Source organism: Eleginops maclovinus, chromosome 4 (assembly GCF_036324505.1).
Source record: "Eleginops maclovinus isolate JMC-PN-2008 ecotype Puerto Natales chromosome 4, JC_Emac_rtc_rv5, whole genome shotgun sequence".
Classification (NCBI taxonomy): Eukaryota; Metazoa; Chordata; class Actinopteri; order Perciformes; family Eleginopidae; genus Eleginops; species Eleginops maclovinus.
The window spans coordinates 12,726,311-12,741,317 of NC_086352.1; the positions used below are offsets into that span (position 1 = coordinate 12,726,311).

Below are 15,007 nucleotides of genomic sequence, written 5' to 3' on the forward strand. Positions count from 1 at the left end.
CGTGTCCTGGACCATGATAGATTGAAAAGCTTTAGTTTGGTTTACCACTGCAGTATGACAGTTAGTTTTATAGTCTTTATACCAATTATTGACAGTTTATACAACTTTAATATACAGCTCATCCATTTTTATAGAACAAAATCAATGCCTGTAATTCTTATCCTATGTGTGGACTGAGCTTTTTGATCAAGTTCACAATAAGGACCTGGGTCATGAGGAAGTGTTGCTGCGGCCCTTAGACACCTGATTCCTCCCCATACCAACTCGGGAAGTTAGTTGTTGACAATCTTCATATTTGCAAACTATTCCACGTTTTACCTTTGCAAAAATATTTCTCAGTTACACATAATGCAGTATTGTAGCCTGTGATGTACAATATATTTTTCTTTTAAAGGTCCCCTATTATTCAAAATGCACTTTTTGATGTCTTTTATACATAATTATGTGTCCCCGGTGTCAGAAAACACAACCCTCTCTCTTTTCCTCCGCATCTCTAAAAACAGGGATACAAACGAGCTGATCCAGATTTGCTTCGGTTATGACGTTATATCGGAAATGTGGGCTGACTTTACATTGAATTCCTGGCAACGTTCCGCCCACGTGACAAGTCTCAACCTATCATCCTTAATATACAGACGCGAGCTGAATCCCCTCTGCAGCACCTCTGTGTATTCAGCAGGATGTCTGCAGGAGGGTCTTGGAGTTGTTGTTTATATAATACATATAATGTCACTGTTCTAGTGGTAAACACTGAGAAGTGTTTCAGAAATAATGCTTGATGTGGTTTAGAACATAATATGGCGTTTAATCACGGCAGCGTTTAGCTGAGTTTCTCAGTTAAAAACTTCTCTCTTCAGACAGAGAGATCGCGACGCTCCAAAGGGGGCGTGGCCAGCTTCAGCTCAGCTCATGTTTAAAGCGACAGTCACAGAATCAAGACTTCAGGAACAGGGCTGAAATAGAGGGGTATGAGGCATGCTACAATGGGTGATCTGTTTGGTATTTTGAGCAAAACATTTCACAGACATGTTTTGTATTGCCCTAAAATATTGTGTTGAAATATAGCATAATAGGAGACCTTTAACAACACAACACATTTTAATCTGCATGATACACACGGTTGCATGTTTGTTCTATGTTTACAAGTATAATTATATTTTGTAATCTATTATTGATTGCATATTTTGGTATGACTAGCAAAGCAATCTTGGGTTGATTTCCTTAATATTTTCTTTACCACCTCTTACTTTTGTGTCCCAAAGCTACAAAGTGAGCTCAGAAGAAACACTGCTGTCCACACTGTGTACTGAGCCAAGGCTTGGCACGAGTGTGAAAATCGAGAGGAGCTTTAGTCAAAATGCCAGTCTACAGATCACTAAAAGCTTTCCACTCAGGGTTTCCCTGGGCTTTTAGGGAAGCTTAGGTGGTAACATTGCCAGTGGGGTGGGTGGTGCACAGGATTGGGTGCTTGAAAATCCCTGAGAGCACAGGAGCCTTTTGACGGAAATTGTTTAATAAGGAAAGGATAATAATGTCACTTTACTCAGAAGAAGAAATACAAAAAATATGAGTAATTGTACGTTTTGCAATAGTTGGGTAAAAAACCTTTAGTTTCAAGATAGAAGTTGTACATTTAGGGACCGATGAGTTCAGCAGGGTTCAGTCCTGGGCCATCTGGGATATTGAATCTAACCCCTGCACCACCTGCGGTCTCTGCCACCATTCATGGCTCCATTCACACCTGGCCTGGTTGCTCTCTGTTGTCTCCTACAACATTCCTGCAAAGCCACAACTTCTTTAAAAAAAAAGGAGTACTAACTACATCAACACATTACATTTTCCCATATCATTTGTCAGTTTAGCTACAGTGATTCTGTGACATAAGCAATTCTGTAGACAAAGTGGTCACTCTTGAATTGATCATGTACTGCATTATCACCTATAGAAAGAACATAGAGAGCTTCAGAGTTATGGGTGCACTTGCACATTAAAAGATAATGTTTAAGCATGTACAATAACATGTTGATAAAGTGACGTAAAACCAGCACACCATTATACTGAAAATATACCATACACTACAATTCACTGTATAGTGTTGATTCCCAAAATTAAATTATAACAATTGTGCCAACTCTATTATAGTTAAGTACAGTGGGGAGAACAAGTATTTGATACACTGCCGATTTTGCAGGTTTTCCCACTTACAAAGCATGTAGAAGTCTGTAATTTTTTATCATAGGTACTCTTCAACTCTGAGTGATGGAATCTAAAACAAAAATCCAGAAAATCACATTGTATGATTTTTAAGTAATTCATTTGCATTGTATTGCATAACAGAAAACCCCCCCCCCCAGAAAAACAGAACTTAATATTTGGTACAGATATTAATATTATATCAATCAAATATCAATATTTCGTTTGTAATTACAGAGAGCAGACGTTTCCTGTAGTTCTTGACCAGGTTTGCACACACTTTAGCAGGGATTTTGGCCCACTCCTCCATACAGATCTTCTCCAGATCCTTCAGGTTTCGGGGCTGTCACTGGGCAATATGGACTTTTAGCTCCCTCCAAAGATTTTCTATTGGGTTCAGGTCTGGAGACTGGCTAGGCCACTCCAGGACCTTGAGATGCTTCTTACGGAGCCACTCCTTAGTTGCCCTGGCTGTGTGTTTTGGGTCGTTCTCATGCTGGAAGACCCAGCGACGACCCATCTTCAATGCTCTTACTGAGGGAAGGAGGTTGTTGGCCAAGATCTCGCGATACATGGCCCCATCCATCCTCCCCTCAATGCGGTGCAGTCGTCCTGTTCCCTTTGCAGAAAAGCATCCCCAAAGAATGATGATCCACCTCCATGCTTCACGGTTGGGATGGTGTCCTTGGGGTTGTACTCATCCTTGTTCTTCCTCCAAACACGGCGAGTGGAGTTTAGACCAAAAAGCTCTATTTTTGTCTCATCAGACCACATGACATTCTCCCATTCCTCCTCTGGATCATCCAGATAGTCATTGGCAAACTTCAGACGGGCCAGGACATGCGCTGGCTTGAGCAGGGGGACCTTGCGTGTGCTGCAGGATTTTAATCCATGACGGCATAGTGTGTTACTAAAGGTTTTCTTTGAGACTGTGGTCCAAGCTCTCTTCAGGTCATTAACCAGGTCCTGCCGTGTAGTTCTGGGCTAATCCCTCACCTTCCTCATGATCATTGCTGCCCCACGAGGTGAGATCTTGCGTGGAGCCCCAGACCGAGGGAGATTGACCGTCATCTTGAACTTCTTCCATTTTCTAATAATTGCGCCAACAGTTGTTGCCTTCTCACCGAGCTGCTTGACTATTGTCCTGTAGCCCATCCCAGCCTTGTGCAGGTATACAATTTTATCCCTGATGTCCTTACGCAGCTCTCTGGTCTTAGCCATTGTGGAGAGGTTGGATTGAGTGTGTGGACAGGTCTCTTTTATACAGGTAACAAGTTCAAACAGGTGCAGTTAATACAAGTAATGAGTGGAGAACAGGAGGGCTTCTTAAAGAAGTACTAACAGGTCTGTGAGAGCCGGAATTCTTACTGGTTGGTAGGTGATCAAATACTTATGTCATGCAATAAAATGCAAATTAATTATTTAAAAATCGTACAATGTGATTTTCTGGATTTTGTTTTAGATTCCGTCACTCATAGTTGAAGAGTACCTATGATACAAATTACCTCTACATGCTTTGTAAGTGGGAAAACCTGCAAAATCGGCAGTGTATCAAACACTTGTTCTCCCCACTGTATATCTTAACAATATATGCAGTAATGTAAGTATAAAAAAAGCTTTAGTTCAAAGTCCTCACAAAATCATATCCTCAGTAGTAAAGGTAGACGATAGGTAAAGTTTAAAGTAGTCATTTCCTTTCCTCTGGATTTAGTGGACAGAGTCCAAATGCGACTAGTTAACACTAAAGGATTCTCCAACTCCTTTTCCTTTTTTCCTCCTAATCTCAAAGAACTCAGAAGTTACACTGGCTAAAAGAGACAAAGAGAAGTAGAAGGAAGGAGGAGGTAAAAATACAGATGGACGTGCAAAGGGAAACAGAGGGAAAGTGTTTGTGAAAGCTAACAAAGGGGAGTTGGCTGCGTTTCAAAAGGGCGCGTGGCGGCTAAGGAGGATGAAGCGCTTCAGGATTCATTTACATCAGGCCTGACAACTGCCTCACATCTCCCCAAGAGCCACACAGCTCTGGCTTAGAGATTCCTAAAGAGGGCCCTTCTTCTAGCTCCCTCTCTTACACCCGCTGCCTGACTTTTCTTTTTCTCCCTCCTGTCACTTTCTTTTTTTTCACTCTTATTCTCTCCTGCGCTCTCTTCTGCTCTTATGCGCTTGCTAGTCTTCAATCAGCCATCATGAAAGTGTCTGTCTGGGCGTCTTAACTATCCTCTGAGAGGCAGACACTTGTCTGGGCCTGCCTTCATCCCCTAAAGGCGTTTTTTGACTTGGACTTACTTCCCTCCTCACACCTTTTCAACTTCCCTAAAGAGCTGACAACAAGTGAGAGCGACAGGGCAAGATAAACATGAGGGAAAGAGACAGGGAGGGAGATGAGAGGGGGAAGTCGTCGACTGAGAGGGAGGAGAAAGTAAAGATGGTTATAAAAAATAAGCAAGCGAAAAAAAACCTGAAAAAATTGAAAGGAATGAAATGACCTCGTATGGCAGAGTAAGGACAAAGCAGGGAGGACCAGAGCAGAAGAGAGACCAGACAGATGAAGAAGGAGAGGGAGACTCTAGTAAGACAGGGAGAGCCACGTTTATCAGTGGTCCCACAGTGTGTTTCCCAAACACAGGATTTGCAGATGGGCTGAAGGGAGAGAGCAGCACAGGGCACATTAAAGTTTTTTTTTTTTGGGGGGGGGGGGGAGCCCCTCTTATGGTGGTATCTTTCTTTTTTCCTGGGTTTGATGTGAAAGGAAGCTGCTCCCACTTTGACGATGTTGTCTGCCGTGCAGTTTTTAATATTCATGCAGCAGATCGGGAATGGAGAGAGGAAAAGAGTGAAGAGGAGATTTTTGGTCAAACAGAAAGCTAATTTGCGGCTGAGGCAGTTTAGCCTGAGGCTCTTTCTGCTACTGGGGAAATGAGCTGGAAGATTAGCTGTATGTATAATTCACACACACATGGTCACACACACACAAACACATGCATGGATATGAATGTGCATATACTTTTGTAGTTAGATGCGCATATGCACACACAGAGCAGCAGTACAGCAGTAACCTGCTGCTGGGCCTCTACTGCTGCATCTGCCCCTCAGGCAACTAACTCACTTACATGGTTTTAGGTTCCACAGCGGTGCTCAAAAACAATAATTAATGGAATTCAATGATGCTTTGTGTGAATATAAACGTTTTAATTGATCATCTTTGTACTATTTCCCTCTGAAACCTGGAATACAGTTCTACTTTGATGCTTTTATACAAAAATGATTGTGTTTTTTCAGAAAGAAAACATCACCCTTTATCACTGCAAGGGCTTTTTCTGATTAATCAAAGGATCTTACTTTTCTAAAATTGGAGACAAAATGATTTATTGTTTGTTGTGTTTGATTTAGATTTTTGTTGAGCTAGTGTTCATGATTTAAGGACACCTTTTTAACTTTCTTTTTCTTCTCTTTCTAATTTGTCTTACTGACTGATTTTCAGATTCATAACAGACATGTGAGTCTATTCCTGGATGGGCTCGAGGAGGATGGGACCCCGTTTGACACACAGCCTCTTAACGCCAGGCTCTCTGATATCAGTGAGGATGGTGCCATGTGGGTGGGACTCAGCTCCAATGGTAAAGCTGATGGTTCTGTTGTTGTTTTGTGACAGCAATTGTTGTAGAGATGTATTAGATCCAGATTCCAGGTTGCTTGACTTTTTCAGATTCCTCAGTGTCAATTCCAGTTGCTGCCAGCCCGCAAATTACAATAAATTGTCAATGTTTAAAAATGTTTAAAACGGCAGCAGAAAACGATAGTAATGGACCACATTTTGGAATCAGTCCCATCTACAGTACATCCCTCCTTCAAAGGAGGCGCTGTTTTTCTCCAAAAGAAGAAAAATGACCTCTTTGTTTATCTTGTCTGTATATCTAAATATGGTGTCAATGACTACTCCAATTTTATTCTCCTCCCAGCCTTTATCCCCCTTCAACTACACATCTGTGATTGATTGGTGGTGCCTGGGAGCCATCTCAGAGTCAATAGGAGAGAAATTGAGAGAAAAATTATATCCGTTCATCTCCTGAGTGATAAACGAGTGTTTTTCTTCTCGTTTATCAGGCATTGATCCCTAGTTCACGGCAGGTAGCATCTGATCAGCTGAAGATCACATCAGTGGTCATGATCAATGCAAGTGATTGGCTCCAGGGAGAGAGAGAGAGAGTGTGTGTGTGTGTGTGTGTGTGTGTGTGTGTGTGTGTGTGTGTGTGTGTGTGTGTGTGTGTGTGTGTGTGTGTGTGTGTGTGTGTGTGTGTGTGTGTGTGTGTGTGTGTGTGTGTGTGTGTGTGTGTGTGTGTGTGTGTGTGTGTGTGTGTGTGTGTGTGTGCGCGTGTGTGAACCTCGGGTCTGTGTCTGGAATTCTGATCAGTGGATTGATTATACAAATGCTGATCAGGTATATTGATTAACAACTATGTCTGCTTTTGGAGGGGACCCTTTTAACTACACTGTGCGTCTGATAAGAACAGCGTGAAGTTGTCAAGAGCAGAGTTTCAAATATCATCCATACTTTTTGAAGTGGCCAATAACGATAGCATGATCAGATGTTTTAAATAATTAAAACAAGTTATGAGTAACAGAACTGATAGTATGATGTTGAGATTTTTAGAACCATGCATCAGTTTGGATGATACAAATGTACCATAATGAGGCCCCTTAATGACATCATCTCTAAGATCTTCATGAAATTACACTCAAAAAACTATATTGATTCAAACATTGTTGATACTGTTTATTTACAATGTTTCCCCCGCTATATTCTGTGTATTTACATATCCTGTAATTGATTATTTATATGCTAATTCAAACTGTTACTGACAGACTATATCCATGGCCAATACAGATAGTCTCCTCACATGCTATACATTCACTGGAAACAATGCAGCAGGTAATCAAGCAATACTGTTTGTTATTTAATCTCATTAAAAAAAATGAGACGATGGGATTTTCTATTGTTTCACTGTGAAATGATACACTATTTACTCCATTGTTGCCATTGCATCGTTAAGCGCCTTGGAAGAAAGAGCTATATGAATGCAGTTCATTTGGCATTTCTGACACGAGTAGTGTCCTGTTGCTGTAACTGAGAGTAACAGTAGCATTCCAGGACGGAGAGAACACAAAGAGACAAATCTCCAACTCAAGCTCTAGTTGCCTGTATTAAGTGCCATCAGTTCTAACAGCAGAAACAGAGGAGAGGAAACTGAAAAACAGAGGGATGACAGGAACTGAAACACAGAGAGAGAAGACCGATACTTCCACAGAGAGGAGAGAATTAAGGCTTATACCTTGCATCATCCCAGTAACAATAGGGAGAGTGCTTTTCACAGGAAGACATAATCCCATTTCCACACGTCAAAGAAATCCTGAGCCAAAGCCTAAGGCTGCACAACCACACACTGTTCGAACACACTTACATCCCATAACACTTTCTCTCTGTTTTACACTCACATACATCCCTCCAACACTCACACATTGTAGTTAAGCCAAACATGGCAAAGCCTCTCTCAAATGCAAATACACACACAAATGCACAAACACTCATACACTCTAAAGTAAGGAGGTTTGTTTTTGTTTGGGAATACACACAGTAAAGCCTCTAACACACACACTTTCACAGACAAAGCTAGACATGGCAGGGGTTCTGTCGATGCTCAGAGACGTTATCCGTCTTCTAAGAGTTGTTGTCAAACTACACAGAAGTTTGTTGGACGCTTACAGACCCCGTCTCTCTTTAGACCAGCATCACCATCTGTGTCCTGTCCAACATTGTCATGAATGTATGCTTGTCTATGGAGATGTGGGCTCGCCTTTGTTCCTTCATGTGTTTGATGGTGTTTCCTGTGTTCTGTCCAATAACCACATGTGTGTCTGGACATCGAACGTGTATGCTTTGCTTCAGACTCTTTCATGTTATATGTGGCATCTCTTAAAGATCCTTTCTTTTCAACATTCAGCAAGACAGCTTTCACATTTTCTTCTCCTGTTGTGATGTAACATGTTTTAACCTATTGGACTTAAAACATGTAGATTGTTTAGTAGAGATTTTTTTAAGAAAAAGGCCCAAAGTAGTTTGTTCCAGTCCCTCAAATGTAGAAATGTTCTACATGACTTTATTTGTATATTTTTAACCTGAATATTTTCTTGTTAGACTTTTTTTTTGGACAAAATATTTATTTTGAAGAAGGGATGTTTGGGTCAGAAACCGTTTTATTTGCAGCTTAATATCCAAATATCTACTTGTACATTTAGGAATATAGGTTATATAATGTCCAGAACATGAATAGGTCCTTCTGCTCTGGAAGCAAATGTAGACTGTGGCTGATCCTGTTTGGTTTTGTGTCATGAACTCGTCCATTATTAGCAGCTGGGGAAGCCTCACTTAGCTGCTATTAAGAAACTGATAAGATAATCTACTAAACACTGTGAAATCCTCTCACTCACTGCCTTCAGTACAAACCCATTAACACCTTCTTTATGTTCCCTTCTCCTGTCTTTTCATCTCTCCAGGGTCTAATCAGTTCATTGGGCGGATGCAGGACTTTAGATTTTATCCTGCCACTCTGACCAACAGGTGAGTTGGATAAAGTAAGGCTGAGAGACAGGTAATGAGCTGCTATGGGGGATACAAAGAGGCGGGAATCAAAGTAAGACCAAATTAAATGAATATTGTGAGAGAAAAGGTTATAGAGGAAGGAAAATAATCATGATTGTCCCAGAAAAAAGAAAGTGAAATGGTAGCTATAGATAGGTTGAATAAAGGAAGGGATAGAAATGAGAAGAAATAGACAGAGATACTTTATAGATTAAAGAAACAAGAGAAGAGAAGCCATATGGAGCGATAAAGGGAAAGATGGTCCGAGCAAAGAAGGGGAAGGCTAATCGTTGCATCTTAAGATCCATACTGCTTCCAGAGGATTTTCCTGAGAATTCAATACAAGGCAATTAGTGTTTTGCTTACCAGTGATGTACTGCACACAGTGAGGACTTGGAGTTTACAAGTTTCTCTCATCAAGATTGGGACGAGGCAAATGAAAGATTGAGTTTTCAAACGACGCCTTTGATTTTCCACTTTGCTCTAAATGTCAAGTAAAAGACCCCTTCAACAGGTGCTTTAAGATTCTATCTCAACATTTAGGTTATTTGAAACCTCGTTAAATTGTTGATCCTCATGATCACTGAACATTTTAGGGATTGTTTTAGGGTCAATACTCCACATTCTGGAAATATAAAAAGCAGCGACCAAAATAATAAAAACTGCTCAATCATACAGTGCTGCAGGAGCGAGTCCTAAAACCCGGAAGTGAGTTAGCATTTTACCACTCCCGGTCTCAGAGTCAATGGGATTTCGCTATAGGATTTTGGAAAGTAGCTCGATATAAGGTCTGTGGTTGACACAAATGTAAGAGACGGATCACGTTTTGTTCTCCGACATTAAATACATCAGCAGTGCGATTAGATTTATGATTCGAAAATGATGTAAGTAGGGTAGACATGTGGAGATTATCCGGCTGAACAAAACGTGCATTTATTAAACAGGTTCGTTTTCCACATATCTTAGTTGTTATACTATTCCCAAATCCTATGAAGAAATCGCATTGCTTTTTTGTCGAGGTAACCCATGCGCAGCTTACTTCCAGGTCGGCCTACAACAATTTCTCATCCTCGCACCACTCTATTAAGCAATTTAGCCCCTCCCTTATCCCAGTTTACTGTGAATAGGATAATATCTTTCATCAGTGTTTAGCCTTTGGGGTTATTTAGTCTGATGTTTCTTGTTCTCTCAGGGAAATAGTTGAGGTTTACTCCGGTATCCTGCCCGAGCTCCATGCCCAGGCAGAGTGTCGCTGTCCACCCAGTCACCCCAGAGTGCACCCTTTAGTTGAGAGGTACGATATCACAACTTCTTATCTTCATGCAATATGAATGTGTATTTAAACAATTCAGTAAAGTGAAAACGTTTTTTGTTTTTTTTCTGAGCTAGCCTTTTGTTATTTCGCAATGTCTAAAGCTTCACTTTTTAATGTTACTCTTCAGAAATGTCAAAAGAAAGAAAAGGTAGTACCCTGTAAAAAACATTGTCACTGTTAACAGATACTGCATTCCCAACGCTGTTGAGGACACCACCAATGACCGAGTCCTAAGGCTCAACCTAAATGCCCATCCACTCAGTTACATCAACGATCAGGACATGGGCACCACATGGCTTTCCAAGATTATGACTACACAGGAACTGGATGAAGGACTCACTATTAACATGGATTTGGTGAATGGACAATACCAGGTAACACTTCTTAAAAAAACACTCGCGCAACTAAGCACATGCATATATTATTCCACAATAATGACAAACAGACGGATATATTTCCAATGTAAGTCACAGATATAATACATTAACTTTAAGTTCAGTCTGAAAGTGTGTTAATTGAATGTATAATTAAATCAATTAATCATTCTATGATACTGTGTGGATGTCGGTCATATTATCCGAAAATGACATCAGTCAGCAAAAGGGCTAGTAAAGATACCAGCCTGTATCTGTCAGACCTCAATTGTGGTCCTTACAAAAGACAACAAACAGCTCTGGAAAAAAAAAAGAGACCACTGCAGCATTATCAGTTTCTCTGGTTTCACTATTTATAAATATGTCTTTGAGATAAATTACATAACTTTGTCAATGTATTCTTATTATCTACTGAGAACATTCCTCTGTGCTGGAATGGCTGCCAAACATGTAGAGATAAAGATTTAAGAACAATATGGAGTGGTCTCTTAATTTTTTACAGAGCTGTATATGTTTGAATCACACTTACAGAGCTTACACACACCAACCCTATGAATAATTTGACACCATGGGCCCACACAGACTGCTAGCTAATCCCTAGTTTTCGACATTCATGCCGGTCTGCATCTTTCACCTCATACAACTGTCATTATTCGAATGGAGAAGCATGCATAGTGCTGTATTTATCTTGTCTTTATTTGGTAACATTATAAAAATGAAAAAATACAATTAGAGGGCTTGAAGTGTGAATCAATGTGTAGAATGAGATTAGAGTATCCAATCCTTTTTATTCCAACACTGAGCATGAGATCCTCATGGAATCGCGGTCCAAGTGGTGAGCCGATGTGGGATTACAAGTGTTGGACCACTCAGATTTAGGGTTATTTGGATCATTGTGTCTTTTCAATGCTGTATCAGCCTTAAAGCTAGCTACTGTGGGTTGGATAGTCAACTAAATTCCATCATTGGGGAGTGTTCAGTGGAAATGCTACAAAACAAACGCTGTAGTATCTTTCTGCTTGCACCTGTGGTGGACAGTAGTTTCATCCTCTTTCTAAGCACTGCAGTGAGAGACAGACGGGGGCAGAGGGAGGGAGAGATATTGCTGGATTTGGGCGTTGTCGACACTGGGGCTGTCAAAAGACTCGTCCCTCTTCTCTCTGAAGTGTGTATGTGAGTGTGGGCAGGATTTTGGGAGCCGTCCTGACGCGGTAGCTCAACTCAAGTCCCCAGATAAAAGACACTTTCTGAAGTTTGTGTGTGTGTGTGTGTGTGTGTGTATGTGTGTGTGTGTGTGTGTGTGTGTGTGTGTGTGTGTGTGTGTGTGTGTGTGTGTGTGTGTGTGTGTGTGTGTGTGTGTGTGTGTGTGTGTGTGTGTGTGTGTGTGTGTGTGTGTGTGTGTGTGTGTGTGTGTGTGTGTGTGTGTGTGTGTGTGTGATTGCGCAGTGCTGGTGGCTTAATGCGCTCCCTGCTGTGTAACCCAGTGTCCCAGCCCACACTGTAGAGGGGAAGATAACACTTAACACACATACACACACCTACACACACACAGTTTATGTGCTATAGGAAACTACTACCACTCACATTTTTACCATTAGAACCAGACTAAGACCGCACAAGATCTTCATAAAATGTCATTTGATCCGATAAACAGTAATTGACCAATTTGTTTTCATGTTTATCAATACCATTACGAATTAGTTACACAAAACAGAATAATTTGATGGAAAAAAAATGCCCCTTTTACTATGACCTCAAAAGTTACCATAGAGGTGAATAAATATGTCTGACACGTGACAACAAAACCTCAACACAACGATAGAATAATGAATTTGCAATTCTGTTGTTTTGGATTGCAGTGCATTGTGCAGGTGTGCAAATCTGGTTCTATTCATGCTAACTTGTACTCCCCTTTCCTCCAGATATTCTATGTTATAGTTCAGTTTGGCGGGCTTCTGCCCGAGTCAGTTCTGATCCAAAGACGGAGGCTTGACATTGCAGAACTCGTGAGTGGCAGTGCCACAGAACAGCCCTGGTTGGACTGGCAATATATGGCCAAAAACTGTAGCGTGTTTGAAATGCAGAACAACGGGCCATTGCTGGGGCCAGACTCAGTCAACTGTCTGCAGCTGTCCAGGTAGGTACCATGTGTGAACGGGTGAATCAATGTGGAAAATATTCAATTTTATTGACCTGATGATATAAAGAGAAAAAAAGATTACACCGTAAATATTTCAAAAGTTTACACAATTTTAGAACAACGCCCAACCGGTTTTTTTCACTAAAATGAACACTGATGACTGATTTGAGTCCAAAAATTAGACAAAATCTTACACTTTCAAAGAAGGGCGACAATCTTTTAGCTGCCTAAAGTGTTTACATGTCTGACTGGACATCAACTTGATAAAGCAAATTATACTTTAATACTAAAAAATCATTAATCCTCTGGCAATCAGCTGGGGCAAACACATCTTTAGTGATTAAAACGATGCTCAGCACTGTTTTCAAAGACTTTAAATAAGCATAATCATCCTGTTTGAAACTGCTTTTAATCATCTTCATAAAAAAAACTTAAAATAAACCCCTCAAACAGACTGTTATTCTGTTTGTTGCCTTCACCCCAGAGGAGAATATGCGGCTGGGTGGTCGTGGCTTCTTTATGGTAGAGGAGATTACACAAAAATGACTGGCAACGCTAAATAAAAAAAGTATACAAACACACACACAGAACATGAGTCAAAAGTGATCAAAGGAAATCAAATGCATACCCATTACACATATATAAAGTTTATACACACACACACACACACACACACACACACACACACACACTCACACACACCCTGGCATGCTCTCAGTGACTAGGTTTCTAAAGCTAACCACCTACAGTGCTGCTTTGGCACATGACCGGTAACAGGCTCTCCACTGGCACTAGATGGAGAACTGGCCTTGGAACATAGTCTTAACACACACACACACACACACACACACACACACACACACACACACACACACACACACACACACACACACACACACACACACACACACACACACACACACACACACACACACACACACTGACTCTTGGCCGAGCTGCTTGTATCAAGGACTGGGTTGGCATTAGATTGAACAGGTATGAATAGATCACAGATTATGTAGTCATTGCTTATGTTTCACTTGATTGACAAATTATATCACATACAACCTTTCCTGGCACAGTTATACGTATTAGTTAAATTGGCATGAGAGCAATTGAACCTCACATGGGCAACATAATAACACCCTCTGTGACATTAGTGGTTGATAAAAAGAGCACTGTCTTTGATCTTGAAAGATTTATGTGTTTTATCTCACAAGATTTATTTAATCCCACAAGAGACGTTGCCTCCTCTGAGGCCGCTGAGTGTCTGGCAAGATAAATTCAAGCACGCCTCAGTCTTTCAGGTGTTTTCACACCAGTCAATTACAGTACTGCTCCAGGACAGCTGTAAGTGATCCTTTTGCATCTTGTCTACATGTACAGATAAACAAGTAAACAGGTATTTTTGTCAGATAAAAAACATTGCCCAGAGCAATAGAATGCGAGAGCTGGAACCTGAGGGTGCTCCTTTTGTAGAGTAAATTCAACGATTACAACTGCATAACTGCCTTCAATTCACATTCGATTTACAAGATTTCAGTTCGTGCTCTGGTTCTGCCTGAAATATATGGTTTTTCTGCTTTTTTATTTATGGTTTTACACGGTTATTGACCCAACACTGTATGTTCACAACTGGCAGCCATTTGTTATGTGTTCAGTTAGTGCAGTGTGTTAAATGGCTTCCCAGGAAATTGGTTATCGGAGGTGGTAAGTACCACAATAAGTGTTCTGAATAATTGTTTATTGTGTATTTTTTCAGCTGCGTTTAAGGTCTATTTTATGCAAGTTTCATATTGTCTTTCAATACAAACTCAGACAGGAACTAAACAAAGACACCCAGTACCAAATGCTGATGGGGACACTTATACACAGACATACGTAATGTTTGATAGTCCAAGTCTAGGCTTATTGTATTCCAAAAGTAAAACCAACATAAAACCAAGTAAACAAATTCCTGCAACAGAATTGGTGTCAATAACGCTTTCAGTATTAACGAAAGACAAAGACAACACGGCTGCTGTAGGGGAACTAAGACAAAGAGTAAAAAAGAAGCCTGTAGAGCTCAAGATAAAAAAATGATGTTGATTTTGTCTCTGCAATGACACTGTGTATGTAGCTGTGTGTTTTTCTATTGGACACTATTTCCTGACTGTTACTTGACTTCAAGGCTGATACAGTTATATTGATATTTGGTTGTTTAAACAATCTCGTATATCATGTCTGATTTATTATCTATACATTGTCGTAAATGACTCTTGCGAACAAACCCTTGAATTTGTTTGTTTTTAAAGTTGTGGTTTAGACACATACCTAGAAATAACTGGCACCATGTGTGTTTCTGTGTC

The 15,007-nt window shown here is 40.5% G+C and overlaps 1 protein-coding gene across 1 annotated transcript in view; it reads left to right on the top strand.

Moving 5' to 3' along the window:
• Positions 1 to 15,007, top strand: part of ush2a (Usher syndrome 2A (autosomal recessive, mild)) — a 181,106-nt gene that overhangs the window by 16,693 nt on the left and 149,406 nt on the right. Inside the window, 5 exon segments of the mRNA XM_063880598.1 lie at positions 5,675 to 5,810; positions 8,746 to 8,809; positions 10,023 to 10,124; positions 10,330 to 10,519; positions 12,442 to 12,656. Coding sequence (XP_063736668.1) covers positions 5,675 to 5,810; positions 8,746 to 8,809; positions 10,023 to 10,124; positions 10,330 to 10,519; positions 12,442 to 12,656 — 707 coding nt within the window.